Source organism: Dermacentor silvarum, chromosome 2, assembly GCF_013339745.2.
Source record: "Dermacentor silvarum isolate Dsil-2018 chromosome 2, BIME_Dsil_1.4, whole genome shotgun sequence".
Taxonomy (NCBI): Eukaryota; Metazoa; Arthropoda; class Arachnida; order Ixodida; family Ixodidae; genus Dermacentor; species Dermacentor silvarum.
The window spans coordinates 197,741,107-197,767,238 of record NC_051155.1 but is presented as its reverse complement, the minus strand read 5'-3'; the positions used below and the strand labels follow the sequence as shown (position 1 = coordinate 197,767,238).

Genomic DNA, 26,132 nt, shown 5'->3' with positions numbered 1-26,132 from the left:
ACTTTACCAATTCAAGGTTATGCCTTTTGGATTGTGTAATGCCCCCGCGACCTTCGAGCGAATGATGGATTTTCTCCTTCGGGGCTATAAGTGGTCTACGTGTTTATGTTATCTAGATGACGTGATTGTATTTTCGCCTACTTTTGAGGATCACCTAGCCCGCCTGTCGGCCATTCTTGATGTGTTTCGCCGCGCTGGCCTACAACTCAACTCCTCCAAGTGTCGTTTCGCTCGGCGTCACATCACCGTTCTCGGACACCTTGTTAGTGCTAGCGGTGTCCAACCTGACCCCGACAAGGTGCGTGCCGTCCGAGACTTTCCTGTTCCTCGCTCAGTTAGCGATGTACGGAGCTTTGTCGGCTTGTGTTCCTACTTCCGCCGCTTCGTCAGGAATTTTGCCGACATTGCCCGACCGCTTACTGACCTACTCAAGAAGGACATCTCTTTTTCCTGGGGTCGTGCACAAGCTGCCGCATTCACCACCCTTGTCAGTTTACTGACTTCACCGCCCATTTTGGCGCATTATGACCCGTCGGCCCCTACAGAAGTTCGCACCGACTCTAGTGGCCACGGCATAGGTGCAGTACTCGCCCAACGCCAGAACGACCAGGACCGTGTCATTGCCTACGCCAGCCTCCTTCTCTCGTCGTCGGAGCGGAATTATTCGATAACTGAGCGCGAATGCCTGGCTTTGGTCTGGGCTGTGGCAAAATTTCGCCCTTATTTGTACGGCCGAACTTTTTCCGTTGTCACGGACCACCATGCCCTTTGCTGGCTCTCCTCGCTGAAGGATCCTACAGGAAGGCTTGGCCGCTGGGCGTTACGACTACAGGAATACACCTTTGACGTGCTCTACAAATCTGGCCGGATGCATCAAGATGCTGACTGTTTATCCCGCTACCCTGTCGATCCTCCCGACACCACCGAACGTGATACCGGTGACTTCGTCATGGCTCTGCCAACAATCCCTGTAGATAAATACTATCCCTTTTTCGTCTATTTGACGCCCCGTCGCAATATTATTAGCGAACGTGGCCGGCCAATGAGAAATATTTTGTGAATACGGGCCTTGAATTCCATGTTGCCTGCACAGGATGGAGAAATATTCAGGTTTATTGTAGCTTCCGTACTCCGTAAGCTTTTGAGCATGCGATAGCACTTGGGGAGACCCTGACGCCTTCCGTTCAAACAGCAGTTCTTTGTCACTAAAGATCCTTTCCCTTGTTGTGGCTGACGGTCCTTCGGGACAAAGAATGCCTCACCGACAGACTTGCAGCTGTGGAGTGCTGTTCACGCTTCGTCGTTTGTCGAGGCCGAGGAGCGTCACCTTCACCTGGGACTAATGGACGAGCAATTAGACCCCAGGCTGCAATGAGTCATCGGCATCGTCTGGTGCTAAAGCGACAACGTCGCTTTTGGGGTGTTTCCGAAAAGCACCAGCGCCCGCCCGGACTATGACGAGGCCCGGCGCCGACTGTGACGCGCAAGCCAGGAGCCCCCTTCCGAGACGACAACAGTCGCCGCCCTCCCTGGAAATGGTGGCTTCCGCGAAGGCCAGTCTCCGGACCCTGTCAAACGGACCATCACGAAGAGGCCACTAATACTTCCAAGGGGCCAGCGTCGATCATTCCCGTGGGAACCACGTCGACGTTTCGTTCCCAAGTTGCCACCCGTTGCCTAGTGTGCGGGGGCGATCAAGCAACATTGGAGGCGGAGCCCGGCGGAACGGTGCCACATGATGGGCGGGATATAGCGAACTGGTCGAAGTTTGTGATTGGCCAAGAACTGCAGTGAATTCCCTCACCGAGTGAAACGGGGAAATTAACTGCACAAAAAGCGGAGCTTGAGTGTTCTGTGGACGCTCGACCATGTAGACGCTCGGACGTGCAACGACTTAGCATGTAGTAAGCTGCGATCATCATGGAGCCTTTCTTTTAAACTATGATGTACATTTGTATATAAAACGCTTTTCTCATCTCTCTGGGCCTCTCCTTCTCCAGACACTTGGCACGGCACCATCCATGGAACCTTCGTGGCCACTCGGACCCTCGGACTTCGCACCCTGCAAGATTGTTTTGGATATTCTTTTCCTTGAGACAGCACAGTGATGATACGATGTTTTTTAGGCACCTGTCGTCGATTAATATTTACGTTAATGCGAGAATTCTTATTCAAGTGCGTATACTTCTAGAATGGTTCGAGAAAACTTCGAAGGAAGGTTAAAGAACCCTTAAGAGATTTCTTAATGGACACAGGGCTACGTAATTATTAGTCATAATAGGAGCTGTGTACGGGTTTATGCACCGAAGCATGATACCAGATTTCTTCAATTATTGAACGGCTTGGGTGTTAAGCTATGGACTTCAATTGAACTGTGCTCAGGAAGAGATGTGTGCATTAGACCTTACATGTGAATTCGCTTAGTAATGTAGCTTAGTACAATCGTCACGCCACATGGACAACTCTTCCACTAAAGGTTCAAATTTGTAAAGGGAATCTGGAATTTTTAGCCAAGAAGGAAACACTAGTTGTTATTTATTCAGATCTGCGTTGTAGAAGCCGTTTCTCTTCTTTCGTATCCTTCCTTCGTCATGTGGCGGAACAAAAAAACAATGTAGTGTCCGAACTACATTAAATATTTTCTACCTTAAGATCTACCTCTGCAACATATATGCAGCAGAATATGTATGACTTGAGAATAAATTAACATGTTCCTCTTGTAAAAAGAAGAATGTGCTCCACTTGCCTGAAGCGTGTTATTTATCGCTCGTAGCAACTGATGCTCATAACTAACAGAGGCAGATACGTTTTAAAGAGCCATGCGTCACAAAGGCGGACTCGAGCTGTATCGTACCTTGGATTTCTTTCGGTTTCTGATTATATCTTGCGCTCTCCTTGTGTACAGTGAAGTTGAGTAGATTCCACTGTGTGACCACATTGGCTTCTTGTTGAACCATAAGTCTAGGCCGGTGTGGTTTTTCTGGAAAAATTATACAAAAGCAAAGTAAGTAAGGATCGATGCACCCGACCGAAGTAGATGAAATGCATTGGTGCAGCGCATTACACCAAACGGAAGGCGTGATAACGCATGATATCTCGTACTCTAATTTCTAATAGGCCTCTAAAGAACATGTAGATGTGCGTGAAGTAAACGCACCAGTTACGAAGAGTAGTTGGTGTTTCCCGTGGGAGTCACAGTTCACTAACCCACAGGGACATAGTCAAAAGGCATAATCACGCTACCACTCTCTTTATTTCTCAATTTTCATTGTCGCGTATGTATCAGGAACAGATGTCTTCTCCTTGTTTGGGACAGGTACACAGGTAGTCTGTTTTCGAGACCTTCTGACATGATCAAATTATTTTTAAATTCTGAAATCTTTTTCACAGTAGTGAGTCAACATAACCACATTAATCATATCAGGGACCTCATCGCCTGTCGGTTTATTGAAACTAAAACTGCTATGTTCATAATGAACTCTAGCCTACAGATTGCTTGTGTAATTAGAAATTGACGCCCCTAAATGGGCCAGGAAATAGAGACGCGTATATGAGTTAACGTTTCCAAAACGCAGACCAATAATCGCTTCGATGTAGCTTCAAGAAAGACGCTTACCTCAGTTTGCTTTATCTCAATTTGATACGATGCGACATTTGGATCCCGAACTATGATGAACTCACAGACACACACTCATCTGGCGTAAACGTCCTGCAATGATCCACAAGATTACATACGTACATAGCTCGTTGTGTGAGCGTAGTACTCTTGCTCTCCATAGTAATAACCATAAAAACTGTCGAAGCCCCGGCATGTCGGCGTAAGGCTCTCTTTGTAAGATCCAAGGTGCCACTGTGCGTAAAAAGCGGGTGTCAAGGTACAAACACGGCAGTGCGTCGGTGTCAATTCTCAACAAACAAATTTCACAAGTATATCCAGAGCACACCTTTCCAACCAAATGAGTTTCGTAGCCAAACTCCTTTAAATATTGAGGCAGAATGCGCAAGTTCGTCGGCATACCCCACGGCTCACCCACATCGATCGGGATGCCCTGCATGCCTGGAAGAAATTTACAACAGGATTAGGCAATATCAAGTTGTTCCTGTAATGTGAAGCAATTTCCTTGTAACCTATTTAGTGAGGGAACTGAGTGATAGTGTAAGAAGGATGCCATATATTTCGGTACATCAGCTCTCACCGCGCGCACGCTAGCGTGCGCATGGTGAAAGCGTTCGAATACATAGGTGCAATGACTGTCATAGTGACAATGAAGTTCATGTGTTATTAGTAGCTAAACATTTTGCCTGCACCCTTTCTCGGTATCTGAACGTCGTTCAACAAAATTATCCGACACAAAATTCAGTCAGTCGGTGTCTGCGTAAGCTCTATAACATCTCATTAAGTTATGAAATAGTGTTGTTCCCAGAACTAACGTTCTGGGGTGACTCCGCTACATCAAGACCCGCATATGGTAGACCATAAGCTCCTCAAGTGCTTTACACTTGAGTTTTCTCCTGTTTTGTGCTATTAAAACGTCACCTGTGCGTATCGGATAAAATCCCGTCATGAGAGCAGCCCTTGATGGAGTGCAGTATGGCTGGGCATAGTAGTTGTTTAGAATCACGCCATCAGCAGCCAAGGCATCCAGGTTTGGCGTCGGTATCTGAGAGGAACCGTGGAAACTCACGTCTGCCCATCCCTGCAACGATGGGGTGAAACAGCGTCGCCCCTTGAACTTGAACTCTTTTTATAGGAGTCCTCCTAAACATTATCCCGTTATTTCTTCCTAACAGTCCATGCGCATTCAAAATTGTCGGTCAGGACCAATGTAATGGCAGAACAGATGCATGTAAAGAAAGTACTACCACGCATATGATATATGTAAAGAGCGCAGTGTAGTAGTTTGGTGCGAAATACATCGCTGTAACCTGTAACGCATTGGCTAGCGTTCTTTAATAAGTCACCTCCCCCCCCATCCCCCCTTCTTTGTAAGACGACGTATAGGTTTCTTAATGCCTAACGTTGCTACGATAATATTAATTACACGCCCATAATACACCTAGTATAAACGTTCCACTTGTAAAGCAAACGGCGTGAATGAAGTGGGCTCAAAAGAGTCTCTTGCTGTGGAGAAGCAAATTTCGTTAAAAGCTTTTTTAGCAATACGCACAAACTCAGGGACAGCTTTTGATCCACCTCGCAAGAACCGCACACGCTCTAGCAGCCGTAAAACAATACGGTGCGTATATTCTCCTTCGTTAAGAAAAGCACCTGTGCACGAATGTTGGCGCACCATACGCTTCACAGCAGCCTATCTTGCATGCTTAGTCAGCATCGTAAGGTATTTGAACCTATGTTATGACGCTAACCTGATTGTCAATAGCCCTCGTTACGACATCTCTGAAAAAACCGAGACATATTCTGAGCAAATGCTTTTTCCTACTCCATAAGGGTCCTTGAATCAGGCAGAGCTGTTCGAAGTTTTTGATATCTCTCGAATAACCTTCAAAGAGCCTTTAAATAAAAATCAAATTCTATATATACTCGTTTTGACCTTCTCAAGCCTCTCAGGGCTGGACCAGAAGATGTATGTCGATAACGCAGCTCTGCTTTGAGGCTGTAGCTCCTCAGTTCTTTTACAAACATTCAGAACAAAGTGTAATCACTTCCCATTGCCTAAGACGAAAAACCAAAACTGCAAGTAGAAATGAACTTCGGCTTTTCCCTTGCTGTTCTTCAAAGCAATAGCGTCACCAAAAGATGTTTTCTTGTCTATGAATCTTGTAGATGCTTGGCTCAGAACACCAGTTACGTTTATTGCTGGATGAAATTTCTAGTACTCATGATAGACAAAAGAGTCTGCTTCGCACTTTGCTACGAATCAGAACATCTGCATTATCAAGTGTCATATGCCGTAATCCGCAGACTATATGCTACATAGGATAAAATAAGCAAATAACTTAGCACTTCCGGCACATAATTGCCTTCAAGTACTGAGGCGCATATGTCAAAAGAATTTTCTGGTATGCTTTTTAACAGCTCGACAAGGAAACAAGTATAGGGGGCCGAAAGCCCATGCTGATGAATAAGTTATTCTTTTTTCCGAGATCTGTCACCTCTTGTTCAATGTCAGGTAAGAAAAACTGGTACAACTTTACGCGCTCTCAGACATTAATGATAAGGTTTACAAACAACCTTCTCACCACGTCATCCGCAAGAAAGAAGACAATGTGCGGCCTCGCTCTCACACATTGGGAAATCGGCAGAACGGAAAGGAAGATCACCAGATAATAGGCGGCTGCTCTTGCTTCTCTGCAAGGAAAATGAGACCAGCAATATGTATTGCCATTCGCAATGATCACCTACGGGTCTTCGACTACCTACGGGTCTTTAACGTGCACCTAAGCATGATACATGAGCGTGATTTTTTGTGTTTTTGCATCTCGCCCACATCAGAATGCGGCCGTCGTAGTAGGGAATCGAACCCGCGACCTCGTGCTCAGCAACGCAACACCAGAGCCACTCGGGTATCGCGGCGGGCACAACCAAAGCTACGAAGTAATTTCTCTCCCAAAAGACCTACCGTAACGCGCGTCTCCGTGGCTCACGGGTGCGAGGCATACGAAGGAAACGCTCTTGGCTGTGTTTTCTCGCATACTCGACTTTTTAAAGCAATTAGCTTTGGCAGGCGAACGAGGTTTTAACGCGAGAGCGTTAAGGGCCCCGTGTCGCAGAAGATCCTGTGTCGGCGTCCATGGCGGAGAAAATCATCCCCAACCACTCCGACCGCGCAGGCACTTCAAGACCTTGGGCACTCCGTGTGGCGCAAGGTGTTAGCGAAGGAGAAAATCATCCGGAACCACCCCGAGCGCGCAGGCCCTCCACGTGATGCAAGGTTTTGGTGAACAAAAATTGAATTTCTCAAGTGAAATCCGTCAGAAAAATGGTTAAGTACAACTTAACCACAACCTACGGACATGGTGGCGTCGGATTGTGATTTCATTGTACGATAAAACAATTCTGTTACGAGGAAACTCAAGCCCCACAAACCCATTTTCCAGCATTTATAACAGCGGCGCGCTCGGGTAGTTTACTTGCGAAAATGCAATCCAGATGGCGCTCGCATCCTCGGCAGGTCAAATTGGGACTTCACCTGCCTAACGCGTTTTGGACGCGCGCGCGTCGTGGGCAATAGCAAAAAATTATTTAAAAAATAAAAAAGGTGCTAGGGCCTTCACATTTTAATATAAGACGACTTATATTGCCCCTGGAAAGACGACTTCTTGGCAATGCATTTCTGTTTAAAAGTGAAGCCGACTTTAAGGGAATCAGTGTAAGCATGGTCTCTGTGCGCTGGCTTTCCCACGTTCTCTGTTGCAGTGAAGCCTACTGAAAGAAAAATGCGATGTCAGCGGGGCCCGATAACGCTATCGCGTTCCACTCTTAACTCCTCCAATTTTTCCGTGTCTGGTCGAATGCGCACGCGCTCGGTAATTGGCGTTTCCTTGGCGGGCTGCGTAGCTTCAGGAGGGGCTGCGAGGAGGTGGGGCTCACCCGTGGGTACTTCTCCGAACGGTGCGCGCGCCTCCAATGTTCGTCACCAGGTAACGAGGGCGGTAGCATGCCTTCCGGCGTGCGGTCCGCAACGTTGTCAGTGTTCGCCTCGCATCAGGTTTATTAAAAGGCTTTGTGTAGTTTCCGCAGTAGCGAAAAATAAAAATGCAAGTAGTGTAGTGGCAGTTAGTTCGTTTTGATGATATCTAAAGCGCAATCAGAGAAATCAAAGTTGCGTGGATGACGTTCTGATCCGAAACCACGGCTCATCCAGAGTTCTGGCTTACTACAAGTGTGCTCAGTGTGTGCCTGATTGCACACGTCACGTGGTCACAGAGACGCGCTCGTGCCACTGCTCGCGCGTTCGTCGTCTTTTTCCACAGCTGGCTCCGATGTCGCAGATCATGCCAGCATTCCCATACTGCCCCTCGCGCTCGTGCCACTGCTCGTGCGTTCTTCGTCGTCTTCTCCCACAGCTGGCTCTATCTTGAAAGTGATCGTCTTACGCGCAGGACGGACGGACGCTGGGACAGTTTTCTCATTGGGTACCATAGAAATGCTTACGCATTTAAAAAGGCCAAACAAAGGATCCAAAACCCATTCTCTCTGGACACAAAGGACGTCCTGAATATTAGCATGGCTTCGGTGTGGGCACTTTTGTTTCTCATTCATTAGGACACGTCCGCAACGGGCAGCCAAAAAATGTTAATGTCGTTCAAAAAAAGTCACAGGCCTGCGCGGCACACGCAGCATAGTCACAGCGTAAGCTGGTGGAGCGGCTCAAGAGTAGCTCCAATTAGGAGACCACGCACAACAGGGTCTTCGCGGCAGTCTGTTCGCCTCGTTTTGACGAGAACGATCTGAACTGTCCGCCCGGCGTCGAGAGCGAGCTGCGACTTGTAATGCTATCTGCTCAGCAGTCTGCTGAGCCTGATCAAGTCTTACAACTGCAACTTACATGTCGGGCACGCTGCGTTTGCAGCACGTTAACTAGATGGCGCCACCATACTTGCGGAAGCTCGCAAGCTCGAGATCGCGTTGATTGCGCGCCTCGTCTGTATCGCATGTCGTCGTCTGCGCTTGCGCACGCTGCGTTTGCAGGCGCCTTACCTAGATGGCGCAACCATACTGGCGGAAGCTTGGGTCTTCTGCCCCTGCGCGCTTGCCTTATAGGGCATTTTTCCGCTGCCCGATACGCTGTAAAACTTGCACATTACTAACGATATCCCATTAATACACGCTTTATGAGCGGTTAAATAAAATGTTAACAGAGTTTAGCTACAGACTTCAAGCTCGCGCTGACTGTCGCACAGTACGAAAGAACTCAACACGAACACTATCGCCGTGTAGTGAATAAATGCGGAGAAGCCCTTAAATGCATGCTGTCTCAATTGCCTCATTATGCAAGATGCAGGGGAAAAGAAGTGAGAAATTATACAGATACGGCAATGCGTGCAATAGCGTTAACTCCCATCTTGTGCAACGTGTCTAACCTATGCAATGTTTATGTTTACGTATCACAAAGGTAACAATTTTAATACAATGCAATTTTTATATTTATTCACTAAATTGTTCCCAAGTTATGGCGAAATGCAAACACCACATGAGGCGGATGCGCAGTGTGAGACGTGTACGCAGCAATATCGCGAGGGCAAATGCAATGTATGATGCTTGTCGAGGGAAGAATGGTGACTACAGGCGTATGAGCATTGAAGTACGGCACATACCTAGCTACATTCAAGGATTCTGTATCTCTTGTATTCTATACCAGTGGCTCATAAACGCAAGATTCCAGATTCCTTCAATTGCTCGACATATCACATGGTTCCTGTACAGAAACATTTACTCACCTACTCACACAGCCCTGCATATTTTTTTTGTCTCCGTGACTGTCTCCGTGGCAATAAAGAAGAGGCTAAAAATAAGGCGAGCTTACACCACATCCAAGGTCCCATAGCTATAAGTGCATATATGACTGTGTGATGGGATGCCGACCCTGGCCTCTCACACACACTGCTGAAGCTTCTTTCACGGCTAACTCTCGAGCTCTGGCAGGTTCTTAATGAACTCACTCGAGCGGTGTTTGTTGAGGAACAAGAAGGCCGATACAAAAACGGCGCCCATAGAGAGGACTCGCATTTTATTTAGTGGCATATGCTATCCGGAGGTGAAGGCACTGAGACAACGATCACGAACACCGGAACGGTGATTTAAGCGACAAGGCCGCCATGAGAAGTGCGACTGACATGGCGCGGCGCTTTCAGGTCGAGGGCGACTCGTTCTTCATTGACAAGTACGAGGAACGGTGCCGCCTGGCGATACGCAAACTTCCATTACTCGGCCCGCTCGAGCTCCGGAGCGGTGGCACGAGGTTTCATTACCAGTCGTTAGCGATATACTTTTTCCTTAAATGTTTAGTATTTACAATACCAATTCATATGCTTTTATTAGTCTCGTGTGAAGGCCTTTTTATATTTGCTGTGTTCAATTCACGAGAAAGCCTGAGTGAGTGGTAGCCTGTGGGCCAAGTGGACCTGTCTGAGGCTGAATCTGGCAAATGAGTTAGAGTGAGCCCGGCTGAGTAGAATTTTAGAGAGTTTGAGTGCGAGTGACAGCCGAGCTGAGTATAATTCTAGTGAGCCTGAGTACAAGTTAGATCGGCTGAGTAGAATTCTGGCGAGTCTGAGTCCGACTGACGCTGAGCATAATTTTAGTGAATCAGTTCCAAGTGAGCCTTAACCAAAAGCTATAATTTATGAATGACCCCGAGTAAATATCACCTCGCTGGCATCAAATATCCCTTGCCCGAATTTTTCGTAAAGTTTACGAACCTGGGCTGATTCTACGATTTTACGTACGCTTGCGTCAAGTTTTACGAAATATTAGATGTCTAAATAAGGGGTGGCGCACTATTAGAGAAAAAATGCATACAACAAGAAATTATGATGCTACAAGCGCCGCCCTCTTCGTGGCGCGCTAAGAAGCCACCTGCCAGAAGGGTAGTTGCTTTGAATAAATTTATCTAGACAACTTCCTAAAGCACATCAAATCGGCTACAACAAAGTCACTGAAAAAAAAAACGCTTAAGCTTGCAACGCTTGAAACAGCGAAGCTGGGCGATCGTAGACAGGCATTTTCCGAAAGTGCGCGCGAACATTTCATCTTATTACTCATGATGATGATCCTTTATTTTCGCCCGTCTTGAACTTACGGCCGTCACTGCGCGTTGCAAAGCGAAGCTTGCAACACCGACACCGCGTTGCAATGCCGACAACGCGTTCCAGCAGATGATAAGTGGTTCTTGAGGGAAAGGGAAAGGCTGGCGCTATCTTCTGCAGCCCTTGAGGGAGCACGGCTCAGCGCCAACGGGGAGGGGTAAGTGGGAGCGAAAGAAGGGATAGAGTGGAGTCGCCATGGCTGGGCGAAGCAAAACCGGCAGGCATAGGCACTATGAGAGCGAGAGAGAGAGAGAGAGACGCATTCACGGAGTGGGTCTGCTGGAACGCGTATTGCCATACGCGTTCCAGCAGACCCACTCCGTGAATGCGTCTCTCTCTCTCTCTCTCTCGCTCTCATAGTGCGCAAAAACTCTTCTTCACCTCGCAGAGCACGAGCGTGCGAACGCGCCAACTGTGGACGAAAACGACGACGCTCGAACGCAATGATATGGTTCGCATAAATGCATGTTCTGGATAGCCAGCATGACTGTATAGTCTAGTATCTCCAGAAATCTGTGCACACTTTCGCGGAAATACATGTGTGCTGGTCTTGCGTCTGGGTCACAAAAATTGAAAGCACAAACAGATGTTCCTAAGTGGCTATCAAGGCTGGATCCTTTGGTAGTGCTCAGGGAATTTTAATATGACAACGCCTGGCCGCAGTGGCAATTTGGCCACTTGAGCAATCTGGCGTACTGTCTATTGTTGTGTGTTCATTTGTTGTACTGTGTCGAAGCCCGGCAATAAAGACAAAAAAAGCTGTATAGCGTAGTGGTTACGACGCTCGCCTTGGGACTGTGGGTACGCGGGTTCGAATCTCGCCTCGGAAAGAAAGTTTATTTTCTTTTATTTCTTGATACGAGCCACAAGCCACAAATTACGGCTGCCTTAAACAGCTTCGCTGTTAAAATTCACTGTGGTCTAAAGACAATGTCCTTCTTGTCAGTCTGTGCTGTTCTTTGTTTCCCGCTGTTCCAGTGTCATGTGCGCAGGTGAATCGTTGATGAAGTGTCTGTGTATCCCACAAATGGCGTGTACTCTGGGCAAACATTTAACAAAATATATAAGGGCAGCTTCACACTAGTGGTGCGAAGACTGGGCAAACAGCGAAGCTGGCCACGCCACCTAGCTTTATCTCGGTTCGGCCAAGTTCTTGCTAGGTTGTGTCATAATGATGCGTCACACTCCGGTGTCCATGTGAAGGCTGCATCCTGTCGCAGAATGCATGTCAACGGGTGAACAATGTCGGCAAATCGGCGTACTAAACGACGAAAATAGGAACATAGGCCAATGAAGGAGTGAAGTTCTCGTGCTGTCTGCGGTGGCTTGAAGGAGCTGACTGCTTCAATCTTACGAGGATTGGGTCTGACACCATCCTTGTCGACTAGATGTCCCAGAACCAATGTTTGACGCTCGCCAAACCGACATTTTTTTTTAAGCGAAGTTTTATAGGCTTACAAGTTTCGGCGGTGGTGGTGGTGGCGGCGGTGGTGTCACGCTGAAAAGTGGGCCGATCCTGGTGATAGTACAGAAAGGGTACAAGCTCAATGGCACATACCCATGTGGGCTCGGGGACCTGTAAGGCATTGTCACAGCTGTCCCCGATTCGTCGTCGGCGCGAAGTCGATCGACGGGGTAGACAAGCTGGTTGGTCGTTCCGTACGCAAGCGAGCACAGTGAAAAGAGTCAGAGTCGGGAGTAAACAAAAAAACAAGATATTTATCGACTGATAAATATACACAAGTTAATAAAATAACATAATAAGAAAAACACAAGACAGACTAACACACCTGAACTTAATATCACACAATGATGAAGACCAATAAATACGAGCAATTAACAGAACATATACATATGAAACAGTGCGAGGATCAAATACACAAGAATACACTTAACAGCATTTCACCAAAACAAAGATCAAAATAAATCAAAGTTCAAAAGAAAACAAATGGTGTCATACGCATGGCCGGGCAGCAGCAGCAAGTCCATAAACCGTGGAAGTCGGTGCACAAAGCTTTCCCGAAGAATGCTGGCGGTCCGATCTTGTCGAGGTGGATGCGAATTGCTGGGCTGGGTTTCCCGGGAGTCTAGATCTGACGACTTCCCTCAAGCAGGTTGAGCTAACTTGAGGTGAACTACCGTGAGCTTCGTTGCAGACGCTGGTTTGACGTCTCGTACGTCAACAAGTTCCTCGGAGTTCCGACGTGGCCAGGCGGCCCAGGTGATACTGGACGGCACTAGCCCCCCAACGGCTTCTCAGCAGCGCATAGGTTCAGCTTCTAGACTAATCAGCAGGGCCCAAAACATGCGCCTAAATAGCCTCTCCTTTCCCTAGTTCCCTAGGTAGGGAAACTGCCGCTACGTAGCATTCTCCGAATTCAGCTCTCTTAGCTCCCAACAATCTTGGCCGCTCCCTTTCACTATGGACGAAGAACCGCAGATTATCCTCTCTCCCAATGTCAAGAGCCAAGGTTGAGCCCGGCACTACCACGTGGCCGTATGTGCACACTTCGTGGTCCGTAATCGGCGTGACGCGTCTGGAATCGAGATGGCAGCCCGAGCGGCCACGACGCTTTTGACGCCCGTAATTAGGCGTGTCGATGTCGAATGCTTTATACGCTGCACAGTCAGGAGCCCACGTTTTTGACACTCGTAATTCGGCGTGTCGATGTCGAATGCATTATACGCTGCACAGTTAGGAGCCCACGTGTTTCACGCTCGTAATTCGGCGTGTCGATGTCGAATGCATTATACGCTGCACAGTCAGGAGCCCACGTGTTTGACGCTCGTAATTCGGCGTGTCGTTAATCAGCGTCCAAACCATTCGAAAATATGCCGCTCCGTGACAGGCATCCTAGAACTACCCTTAATTGTCACGCGTGAGACGCAAAGAGACAAAATCACCAGCCCTTCTCCTGTCGATAAAATGGGGGTAAGCGAATCTTGTCGTCCTATTCTAGCGTGAGGGCTTCCGAAGCCCCGGCGAAACGTCAGCGAAGAGCCGCGGACCCCGAGTTGCGGGAGCGTGATGTTGAGGCCAAACGTCAACGAAGAGCCGCCGACCCTGAGTTTAGGACAAATGAAGCGGAACGCCTGCGACAGTGTCGTCTTGCCACAAGCTTCGCTTACCCCCATTTTCTCTACAGGGGAAGGGCTCTGAATTTTTTTTAGTTTAAACTAGTCCAGCTTTTTCGATGCAACTGCGAACAAGGCTCAGGCGGGCATTATGTTCTTCCAACGTGCCGCCAAAGATTACAACATCATCCAGGTAACACATGCATATCTCCCACTTTAGGCCACGTAATATATCCATGAATCTTTCAAAGGTGGCGGGAGCATTACAGAGGCCAAAAGGCATAACATTAAATTCGAATAGCCATCTGGGGTTACGACGGCGGTCTTTTCCTTGTCTTTAAGTTCCATGTGTATTTGCCAATACCCCGATCGTCGATCAAGCGTCGAAAAATAAGTACCAGCGTGTAAGCAGTCGATGACGTTTCGATTAGACATCCTTCTTCGTCACTGCGTTTAGGCGTCTGTAATAAGGGAAGCGCAGTCGAGGACGGCAGAAAGTCAGGTGGGATGATGAGGTTAGGAAATTCGCAGGCGCAAGTTGGAATACGCTAGCGCAAGGCAGGGGTAATTGGAGATCGCAGGGAGAGGCCTTCGTCCTGCAGTGGACATAAATATAGGATGATGATGATGATGATGATGATGATGATGATGATGATGATGATGATGAATCTACGCAGAATCTCCAGTAGCCATCTTTTTTCCCGACCAGGATTACTGGAGCTGCCCATGGGCTGGAAGACTCTTTAACGACACCTTTGTTCATCATTTCCTTGACTTGTTCTGCGTTAACTTTGCGCTCGAGAATGACAAGCGGTAGGGCTTCTGGCGAATGGGGTGTGCTGAGCTGGTACCTATTCTGTGGCGAGCGCGTGATGATGGTAAATGAAGTGGCGCATCTCCGTGGGTAAGATCGAATGCAGCAACACGTCGGGACAGGACTTGTACCAGTGCTTGACGCTCAGGTGCACAAAGAGCCTTGCTGATCATACCGAGAATCAGCTAAGGGCGATAATTGCAAAGAGAGTAAGCAGGAGCGGTCTCTGCCGTCAGTACCGCTACTGGGCTGCATGAAGCTTCATCGAAAACGGCAATTTTCATGCCTCGAGGCAGGAAAACTGGCGTGGCGGAACAATTCAGCGCCCACAACGTTGCGACTCATCTCATCATGCACACGACAGAGCAAGGTACGAGTATACATTTGTTAGCACAGTTGATGCTGAGGGGCCTAATCACGAGGTCAACGCAAGTAGCGTCAACAGTAGTAGCACAAACACGAACGGGCGTTAGGCACCATGCAGGGGCAAGCACTTCATCAAGCACACTGAGTGTGTCCCTTTCTTCACCGTACGAGCTTTGTTCAGAAAGCGCCGATAAAAGCACCTCGTTCTCATGTATTTCACCATTACCACAGTTCACAGAAGGGCTGCAGTGTTAAAGAAAATCTATGCCGAGAATTACATCGTGCGAACAGCGGGCAAGGACTAAGAACTCCGACACAAATACTTTCCCGGCCAACGTAACACTCACAGCGCAAACACCAAGGGGTGGAGCCACTCGCCGCCCACTCCACGAAAGGCAACGAAACGGCATCGTCCCATGAAAACATAACTTTGTGGCCTAGGCGGTTCTTGAAAGCGAGGCTCAAGGCAGACACATTCGCGCCAGTATCGAGTAAGGTAATGGTCGGTAGTCCGTTAACTAGCATTTTACTTTGTTTTTGATCATCACAACAGGCAGATGTATTTCTTACGAGGACCGTCCAGCGACCTCACCTCCATCGGCCGCGGATGCTAGTTTCCCGGCAAGGGCGAAGATGCACGGCGCCGAGGGGACAGAGAACGACGAGGACGGTTAATTGGTGGTGTCAGACTGCGGTCAGACGCTGGCGAATCTCTGCGTCTAATCTCGCGCGAGAAACGGTCCCTGGGAAGTGAACTGGTCCATGGGTCATGCGATGTACGGGTTCCAGGTGGCGAGAACATCGGCGGTGTCCTTCGTGACTGACGGCGTTGGCGACAGTAACGAGCTATGTGTCCCGTGGAACCGCAGCTGTAGCACACGGGAGGGTCACGGTTCACTGTATATTCCTCAAAGCCTTAGGAGAAGTCCACACACCTGCTTCGTCTTGACGCCTTTATCTGAACGTTCGTTTAAACTAGTGAACACAGACAAGGTCTGGAATCCGGTGGTGGCTTCTTGAAGGACGTGTCTGAATCTTTATCAACAGAACTTGCTTTCACCGTTGCGCATCCCTCATCACACCTTTATGTCCCCCCATTCCCCCTCCCCCTGTGCAGAGTAGCAGGCTAGAGCGTGCTAGCTCAGGACGACCTCTCTGCCTTCTTTCAAATAAATTATCTATCTATCAAAACCAATGCTAGTTCGCTGTGGGCGGTTAGCGAGTTCGTTCTCTTTGGTGTAACTCGCCTCTGGTGTTCGCTGGGATCGGTTGTATCGGTCGTAATTTGGGTCCTGGTAGTAGGGTAGACGTTGCTCTGGTCGCGTCAGTGCATCATAACTCATGAGGCCTTGGGGATAATAACGTGGCTCTGCCCATCGTGATCGAGCGTCAGAGGGACAGCCTCTTTCGTAGACCAGCGGTGGCTGTCGAAGCAGGAGTCCATAATCCGCTGGATACTCGGAGAAGGATGAAACGGTTGTTTCAACAGTTGGTGACGAGCATGAGTGATAAGTATCGCGGTGAGTCACTTGTGAGTACAGGCTGAGAATGGATTGGTGAAGCAAGATTGAGCGACTGGTCGCTATCTATGCTTGCAACGGTCGTAACCTTGGCTAACCTGCCAAACTTCGGCGTAACGCGCCTCGTCCTAAGTTTCTCAAACGTGCGTCAGTGCCGGATGACGTCGGCGATGGAGGCCAGGTTGTCTTTAGCGATCAGTAAGCTATAGCAACCTCGGTGATTCCTTTTAGGATGTGACCGACTTTGCCTTTTTTTTTTTTTGGACATGCCAGAGTCCACCATCCTGCAGAGTTTTAGCATTTCCTCAATGTAGGTCATGCATGTTTCGCCCGGCACTTGCGCGTGTTGTGAGAGCGTCTGCTCTGCCCTTTTCTTTTTCGTCACGGAGTCACCGAAGCGCTCCTTGTTTTGCGAAATAAATCTTTCCCATGTTGTCAATGTCTCCTCGTTGTTATCGAACCACACTAACGGGGTATCCGTAAGAACACAACGTTGGAAAGCTGAGAAGCGCTACTCCACTTGTTGTAGGCGCTCACCCGTTTGTAATGGATGAGCCATTCCTCGACGTCTTCGCCCGGTTTTCCGGCGAAGGGACGTGCATCTCTCAGTTGTTGGACGGAACTGGCAGGGGCTGGCACAGGCCGTTGCTTTTCCGCGTCGCGGGACATCTCGAACTGCGCTGGGTTCGGTGGAAGTCCAGCAAGGCGGTGGCTTCGACGAAGAGCTTGCGGTCTAACCTCCGTCTTCGGGTGTCGTGTCGATTACCCAGAACCTTCGACCACAACTGGTACGGATAGTTATGAAGAAGTGGCTTTATTTACAGGAGATGGTGATGTCGTTGTTGTTGCATAGAACATGGCTCGTACCCACGATGGAGATGGTGACTTCGCAACCTGGTATTGTATGGTATGGTATGGTAGGGTATGGTAGGGTACGGTATGGTATGGTAGGGTACGGTATGGTATGGTATGGTATGGTATGGTATGGTATGGTATGGTATGGTATGGTATACCTTATCTGATGGCGCACAACCACTGCGGGGGATTGGCCAAGATTTGGATGGTATTAGTAAACCTTAATACTAAAATTGGTAACGTTTTCTGGATGAAATGAACTAAAAATAAAATTTGAACAATTTAAGAAAATCTTTGAAGCAACTATAAATTCCTCCACGGTTGAGAAAATATCCCTGTGGCACTTTCCAAAAGAGGAGGCTCGTAGAGAAAGGATATTTAGAGTTGAAAAACTTAAACCATGCTGTGTAAACTTTGATTTTAAATTTTCTTTTCCTTGTCTTTGCATTACGCGAAGCATCGCACGCGTAATGCGAAGACGTGGGTTTGTGCCCCACCTGCGGCAAGTTGTTTTTTCATTCACTTCCATTTCCATTAAGTTATTCCTTCATTAAGTTATCATTTCTTTATTTCATTTTGTAAGTACAAGTAATTTACCCTAGGTTTTCCTTGGTGTCAGTGTTTGTTGGCTTCTCAAGTTCTTATGATATATTTAAGGATAATGTATGTCTTACGTCAGAGTGGCACTTAAACATTCTGAAGAATTGGCGAAGAATTTGGACTCATATCCAGTAGAGCATATCAAATTGCTAAATCAAAACAAATCAAGTTATTTGAAGAATCAGCTGAATATAATGCGCCGTTACGTTAAGCTGGTTACGTTAAGCGGTGTGCTTTGGAGATACCTGTGAGCCGACTTTACATGTTCAGGTTCTTTGTAGGAATTTAATTTTTGTTGAGCAGAAGAGAGGCGCCCTATACTCGCACTACTTTGTCGGTCAGCGTACAAGGGTTAAGCCCGTTAGCTGGTACTTGCACTCGGCGCACATGCATCGTCCGCATATAATATCCACAAACCGACATACTGACCGACCCAGCAGAAGATATCAGTCACGCCAAACCCGGCAGGGTAGTCCAAGAAAGCTTCGCTTTAACATGTTAAAAAAAATTAGCGTAGATTGCACTGGAAGCGCAATGCTAAAGAGACAGCGGAGCTGATGGGCACCTAGCTAGTCCTGGCTTTTGGGCTAGACTAAGCACTATACCAAGTCATCCCCAGCATTTTCCGGAATTTATTAATTATTGATTGATTATTGATTAGCTATTGATTGGCTATCGATTGGCCATCGCAAGGTATTGGCCATGTATTGGGGCTAGGCTAAGCATATACCAAGTAATCGCCAGAATTTCGAGGAATTTATTGATTATTGATCGATTATCGATTAGCTATTGATTAGGCTATCAATTGGCTATCGATGACTAACTAAGCTTAAGTAGTCCCAATCATGCTTAGCTAGACTTAGCCATGCTCAGCTTCGCTAGTTCCCAGGGGTATGTGCCATTGCGCTTGAACCCTTTCTGCACTGCCGCCAGGATCGGCCCACATTTTCTGTTGACGACAGACACATTACGCTCGGCATAAACAGCTCCGCTGTTAAAAACTTATCACGCAAGTAAGGAAGCGCTGTCATCTAGAGTTAGTATTAAATCCTACCTTGTCCATTAATATCTTGTTCTGGTCCGAAGGACTTCGTGCGAGAAGTTTCTTATGAACACAGAGGCTGTCCCAAGAAAGAGAATCGAGCTGTCATGCCCCAAAGTCCAGCCGCGTGCTAACGCATGTCTCTCACAAAATCACACAGTCTTATCTCTCATTCCTTCCGACAGGCGGCCTGTGAATCCGTCAGGATATATCTGTCGGTTATATCTTAGAGGCACACTTACCAGGTGCGTCATCGATATCCTGGGCCCCACGCTGACTGAGGACCATGGGATCGTCTGGTGCCCAGGGCACACAGGCCTGGAAGGCAACGAGGAAGCCGACTGCATAGCTCGCGGACTTGCTGGCCGAGCTGCAGAACACTCTTCGACGCCCCTCACAAACCGCCATGAAGATCCCATCACGAGCAGGCAGATTTTGGAGGACCAACGCCTGACCAGACGGAAGTGCGCTCCTCCACATCCCAAGTTAAGCAGCCAACAAGCCAGGGACTGGCGCCGCCTTCAAACCAACACTCACCCGCACATATCGAGATTGCACGCAATGTTTCCAGAGGTATACACAACCAGGGTATGCCCCTGGTGCAACGACCACACAGCCACACTGACACACATTACATACCAGTGTACGGAACGCCCAGCCGAGGCAGTATCCAGGCTGGTGAGCTCATCACAGACACTCACAACGTGGTCTTAGGAGGCACGGCTTTCCGAGCCGGCACTGGGAAGCCAACTGGCGACCCTGGACCAGACCCGGCGAGCCGCCGCGGCCAGTGGGGCTCTACAAATGGGCTCCACCCGAGAACAACACTCTTCGTACAATAAAGTTTATTCATCATTATTCCTTCCACCTGCCTTTTTTTTTTCCAAGACTGAAGGTTGCTCAGTACTGCTATTACACCTTTAGTCTTACTTATTATGCTATTCAAGTCATAGAGAGCAGCCAGCAGGGTGAATGGAGGCCCAGGCGGCCCGCTGGGCCATGTACCGTGGTGTCATTTAATTAACGCGTTCACCACAGTGCAATGCGTGCAATATGTGCGACTTTTTATGCCTCTTCATGCACGGCGCTCAAGAGCTACTCCAAAATCTGCCTTAAGCATATGTGGCGGCTCCTTAGAGTTGCGTCATGTATATAGTTGGACCTATAGGGGCAGCGTCCGAAGTGCTTTGCGCACCATGAAGGGGCTCTTAGCCTTTCTCAGAGAGACCGGCCTCGACCAGACACTTCAGTTACTTGTTATTTGTGTGCTTGTATATGTTATCCGCGGGCGTACTATGTGTGAATGCGTCATTCCATATGTCACCCTCATCATCTGGAGTAGCTTGCTAGGCGTATGGTCAGGCAACCATTTCCCGCATCCAATATATATATATATATATATATATATATATATATATATATATATATATATATATCCAAGTGGGTCATATAGCACACGCTCACTTGGAATTACTTCTTGATGCCTTTTCACATAGCCAAAAAGTGTACACCGCAATATCGTATAGTGCTCAGAGACACAATATACAGTTGCAGCAGCCTGCTATACTAAGACACGGTCAGCCCTCTCGCTCGCTAGCCGCCTGCCTTCATTCACCCCTGGTCGCTAGTTATGAAAGTGTGTCCCCCGAATCCAAGAGGAATAGAAGTGTTCCTGTATTTTGCGCACACACTGCCCAATTCTTCGCAGGCACCTATTGAGTCTAAGCATAGATATGGTGTGGCACCTTCTAACTGCAGCTGCTTGTTGTGAGCAGTGAGGTTTACGACTCGACTTCCTCGTACTTGCCATCGCCGACAGCTTTCGAGAAACGAGACATCCCATGCTTTCTGTTCACAATGCGAAATAGACTCGGTTTCTTGCACTTTCATTTACTGCCGTATGATTGCTTGCTGAGAATTCCGGTGTGCTGCGACCGCTCAAACAATTTTCAATGCTTGTTCGCAAGGCAAGTGACAGAAAAGTTGGGCATGGCAGAATATACTTCAAATCGGAAAACTGTTTAAAGAGGCACATTCGCGAGTTACATGTCCATGTTGATACGCCTGATGTGTGCACACAGCGCCGAAAAACGCTTTATGTGGAAGAAAATTCCATCGACACAAAAAAAAGGAAGCAAAATCTCACAGACTTGTTGGTTACGATAGTTTGCCATGTACCAGTTGTCAAAAATAAGCGTAGTTCTTAATTGGTATGCGAAGCACCCTCTATTGCAGTGCCTCCTATAGGTCCACTGCTGCTGTTGGCCAGCCCGCTAGTGAACCAGAAGTTTGCGTCGTGTCGTTCAACCTGCTTAATTACTCAGTCAGTAGTCATTGCAGAGCGTACGCTTATTAGTCGTGTTCTTATGTGTTTCATTCTTTAAGTTAACTTGGCATGGCTTCTCGGTAAGCTATTCGCAAACTTTAGAACACGTGACAGATATAAGGTTTCCTTTCACTTTTTGTGAAATCTTTTTCCAACATAAAGATGTGCTACATTACCCGTTTCTTGTCAGTCGCCGCTGCGACAAGTTCCTTTTTTATTCTCAGTTACAACCATATGAATAAACAGACAACGAAGCCCGAGAAAACACAGGGCAATCAATTGGTGTTTCATTGAAACGTAGAAAAAGTAAGGAGAATGAAATGCAAGTAAAAGAAAAGGCATCTTGCCACGAGTGAGAGCCGAACCCACACCTTCCACATTACGCGTACGGTACCAATTAAGCTGCCGTGGTGGCCTTTCTCTCGTCAACAGGCCATTTAGAGGCTACTAATTAAACTCACGTACTATGGGACGTCTGCGGTTAAATGGATGTTCCCATTCGCCGCCGTGGTCATGAGTAGCGCTGTCTAACACCCCCGGGGCTTATCTTGCACACACTCAAATAACCAAGAAAGTAGACGAGAAAATGGAAACTACTGCTCAAGCCAGATGATGGTCCTAGTTCCACTGCCGGAATAGGACGAATCTTCCTTCGACCGACTTGTCTTACGGATCAGGTACGGGTTTGATTTGTAGAATTCTGCTGCCCTCATGTGGACGACCAAATTGTGCTGCGGCTACGCGCACGCTCGCCAATGCACAGTGACAAATTCGACGATCCGCGGCCACACGCAGTGACCTGACTAAAACGCCTTTATTGAAGGAAGCATTTCCGCGTTGGAATGCGTTGATTTCGCTTCAGCAGCATGTGGATAATTAAGTATGCAGCGCACACTTATTTCCCTGAATCTATAAATAATCTTCAAGCGCTCTTTCCGACTACGTTGGCATTGGTCCAAATGCTCTGCAGCCATAAAATATTGCACTTGCGTGTACAAAACGCCGCTCCTCTGACAGTCTGAAACCATCTGTGAGAAAAGCGTACGGCGACCGGCACACACGCGCCACTGTAATCGAACGACCCATTCTGCTTTTCAGAATGACAATATCAGCATCCGGCGAAAAGGGCGAACACGTGAACAATCAATAAATTCCGACATCCGTTCATTTCCACGAGTGCTGCAGAACATGCAGGAAGTGGAGAGATGATTGAGTACGTACGATATACCAAACAAAACAAGCGTCGTTTGCTGGAAAGAAAAAAAAAGAAAGATCTGCTTCTACGAAACGCCAGTCGTGGCAACTTTACGATTTGCGTGGAACACTACATAATTCATAGGCGAAAGCAGCCTCGAGAGCGACCGAAACTGACACGAGCACCAGCAAAAACATTTAACCAAAGTAGGTGACCGCCGAAGCTGCGACTAACGATTTCTTTTTACCACTGCGGTTAACTGACGCGCAGGCACGCATGAAGAGCGCAGCATTTAAATGGTTTTAAAATTTTGAAATACCGTCGAACCCATTTTTAAAGCCACGCTTAAGGCGAACTCGTTCGCTTAGTGCACCCAGCTTTCCGTCATATCTCTGAAAATCTTTTACATGTCCAGGGAACACCGTCTACTTGTAACCACCTGATAGCGAAACCGGACCATGGTTGGGGGAAGTATTAAACATGCATGGGGTATTCACGACCATATGTATTGTGTATGGTGTTATAGCGTGACGTCGCATATCAGTGCGCAGCCAGTGCGCGCATTCCTTTTGTTACGGGTCACGTGATCCCTTGGCTATATAAGTGCACTGTTAAATAAACGGTCATCCTTCTGCTTGTTGGAATGCTGTCTGTTCGCTTTAGTACGGACAGCCACGGTCGACAGCCACGGAAAGGAAACCGGCGGCAGCCACTGCCCGGAACGGTTGAAATCGTCGGCACCACAGCAACGAGTCAACGCAGTCATCGGGAGAGCGAACCGATAAGTATACAGTCACTTCACTGGAAATGGCGCGACTGGGGAAGCTAGACGAGTATACGAGGAGAAGGAGCAGAATTTTGAATCCTATTTAGAACGCTTTGAGCATTTCGTCACAGCAAACGATATCGAAGAGGAAAAGAAGCTGGCCGTATTCTTGAGCGTGATAGGACCACGAACGTACCAGGTGCTCAAAAGTTTCGTAGTACCCGCCGTTCCTGGGGACAATCCTTTGAAGAGGTGACAGTGCTGTTGAATAAGCACTATAACCCATCATCGGTCATATAACCGGTCATCGCCGAACGTTGCAAATTTAACAGGCGAGCACAAGTGGAACAAGAAAGCGTCGAGGAATTCATAGTGGCCTTAAAGCATTTAGCAAGAAAGTGCGATTTCGGTCTGTTCCTGCAAGACACACTGCGAGACAGATTAGTGAAAGGCATACGACGCGAAGAAACGCAACTCGCCTTGTTTGCTGAAGACAGTTTAACCTTTGAAAAGGCGTGCAAGATATAGCCTTGGACCGGGAGCAAGCTGCGCGGCAAACAGCGTTACTGCATGCAGAAGGCAAGGAAGCGACGCTGCATGCCATGGCGATAAGAGGACAGGGAACTGAAAAGAAATGGAAGCTTCGGAAATTCAAGAACGTCGAGCGAGTCTGCGAAAGATGTGGCAAGGCGCATGCCGCTAGTGTTTGCTAGTATAAGAATGTCCCGTGTCACAGCTCTTCACAAATCGGCCATTTACAAAAGATGTGTCCCAGTAAGTGCAGAGAACTAAAGACTGCGAACGTGGTGGACTGCTCTGATAGTGACTCTGAATTAGATGTGTACCATGTTATTAATACAGTCCGTTCTGGATACGAAGTGCAAGTAAACGTAGAAGGGAAAGACATCTGCATGCAGATTGACACGGGAGCTGCTGTAACCCTAATTCCTGAGTGTCAGGCTAAACGCACTTCCTCATGCCAAGTGCGAGCCATCGCGAGTCACCCTAAGGACATACACTGGGGAACTCGTTCCACTGAAAGGGCAATGCAACGTTTTCATTACGACCGGAAACCAGTCTTTGCGACTGCTAAAGTGTCAAAGATCACGGCAAACGGCTTCCACTGCTGATGGGCCAAATTGGCTCGAGAGGCTAGGGCTTGACTGGAAAAGTGTCATAGAGAAAGAAATTCAACAAGAGGGGACACTCGGCAAAAACTGGCAACAGGAAACACGTCACCATACGTCACGCTATACTTTCGATGCCGATCGTTAGCTGCCGCGAGCATCGAAAAAAAGAAAGTGTAAATAAGTTAACGGGCATTGATTTATTTTTCAATTCTTTGCCGCGAAAACTAAAACGTTTTGCGTATAAATGACCTTGAGGTTTGCGACTTATTTTCCTTGCCTTACCTAGCCACAGGTCAATGACGCGCCAGATACATGCGTCATCCGCCAGACACTCCCCCGAAGCCAGCGAGGACGGCTGCGCGCGCGTTTGAGCGCTCGCGCGCGCGGTGACCCGCCTGTCCCCCCCCCCCCCCCCCCCTTTTTTTTTTTATGTAACCTGGTTTATTGGGCTCTCGGCGTATTCTTGCGTTCCTTCTGCACTGGGACAAGACACCACTGCACCATTGGACCACGGCAAGGTGAGAAATCTTGTTTCCAGTCTACGACGCAATTAGGCTTATGGCACGGGACCGAGACTTAAGACGCAGTTGGCGAAAAACAGCTCGGCCATCCTGGCGTAGTTAATTTGAGTTAAGGAATCGTGCTGAGACATGTTTCCGACGCTTCCTAGGGGATTGTGGTAACTTATTTCGGTTTTTGCGCCACACTGGTCGCACAGGGCGCCGTGTCGCAGTTGGCGAGAAATCGGCCTTCCATGGTGCGTAGTCTAGTGCATCTTGCTAGGAGAAGTTTGTGCCGCTTTCTCTGAAGCCAGACATCACTGAAAAGTAATTTCGTTATTTTCTGGGGTACTTTAGAGGCACGCTGGCCGCACAGCACGCTGTGACGCAGTTGGCGATAAGCAGCTCGGCCTTGGTGATAAAGTTAGTTTGGCGTGTAATGCATCTTAGAGAAACAAGTCTGTGACGTTTGCTTTTTTTTTTTTTTTTTTTTTGCTCCGCAACAACATATACCTTCTTTCGGTACTCACGCCTGTTGAAAACGCGATGGGCGATTGCCAAGAGTGATAACATGGGGTGTGCTGCTAGCGCCGGCAGAACGCGCGAAAGATGACGCCGGCGAACATATCAGAAACTTGTAATTCGGAAATTCCGTCTTCTAAAGGACTGAAAAAAAGGCATTGCACCCACGCATTTGTATTGAGTGCCTGTTGCGTCCGTCTCTATGTATGTAGCGTACCGTCGCGTCGCCCGAGGCCAAGGTTTGAAAACGCCAAGTCGCCCGTGTATTTGTGCTCCCAAAGTGCAGGAAATAATGCTCGGAAATGGGGGAACGCTTGGAAATCATGTTTTCATATTTTATGGTATTGTTTGGGATGAGTCGGGTATTTTCTACGCCATGTATGTAAAAGCGAATTGCTTTTATTTGTAATGCCGCCCATTCACCGCTTTCGCACGTTTCGCCTCTACACGCAGTATTCCTATGTCTAAATACCAAAATGATACATGCTTGTAACATGCTGTTACGTGCTTGTAAATGTAACATGCTTGTAATTTACTTTCTTTTCAGCTGGTGCCGTCCGGTGGAGCTTCATACAGCAACTACTGCCTTACCTGCTGGGGTCACAACGTTGGATGGACGCACAAAAAGCGTGGAACGAGCTTTTATATAGA

The 26,132-nt window shown here is 47.9% G+C and overlaps 1 protein-coding gene, 1 long non-coding RNA gene and 1 pseudogene across 2 annotated transcripts in view; 2 read left to right on the top strand and 1 right to left on the bottom strand.

Moving 5' to 3' along the window:
• LOC125943570 (arylsulfatase B-like) overlaps window positions 1-22,081 on the bottom strand; it is a 32,956-nt gene extending 10,875 nt beyond the window's left edge. The window contains exons 1-6 of the mRNA XM_049662994.1: window positions 21,966-22,081; window positions 6,202-6,310; window positions 4,538-4,697; window positions 3,945-4,057; window positions 3,740-3,850; window positions 2,855-2,980 (exon numbers count right to left, since the gene is read on the bottom strand). Of these exons, the coding sequence (XP_049518951.1) occupies window positions 2,855-2,980; window positions 3,740-3,850; window positions 3,945-4,057; window positions 4,538-4,697; window positions 6,202-6,310; window positions 21,966-22,081 (735 nt within the window). The remainder of the gene's footprint in view (window positions 1-2,854; window positions 2,981-3,739; window positions 3,851-3,944; window positions 4,058-4,537; window positions 4,698-6,201; window positions 6,311-21,965) is intronic.
• A 1,209-nt stretch (window positions 22,082-23,290) lies between these two features.
• On the top strand, window positions 23,291-24,042 carry LOC119440645 (uncharacterized; annotated as a pseudogene).
• Window positions 24,043-24,883: 841 nt separating this feature from the next.
• On the top strand, window positions 24,884-26,132 carry LOC125943266 (uncharacterized). The gene is made up of 2 exons (XR_007465707.1): window positions 24,884-24,977; window positions 26,029-26,132. It is a non-coding gene; the product is annotated as an uncharacterized LOC125943266 (long non-coding RNA).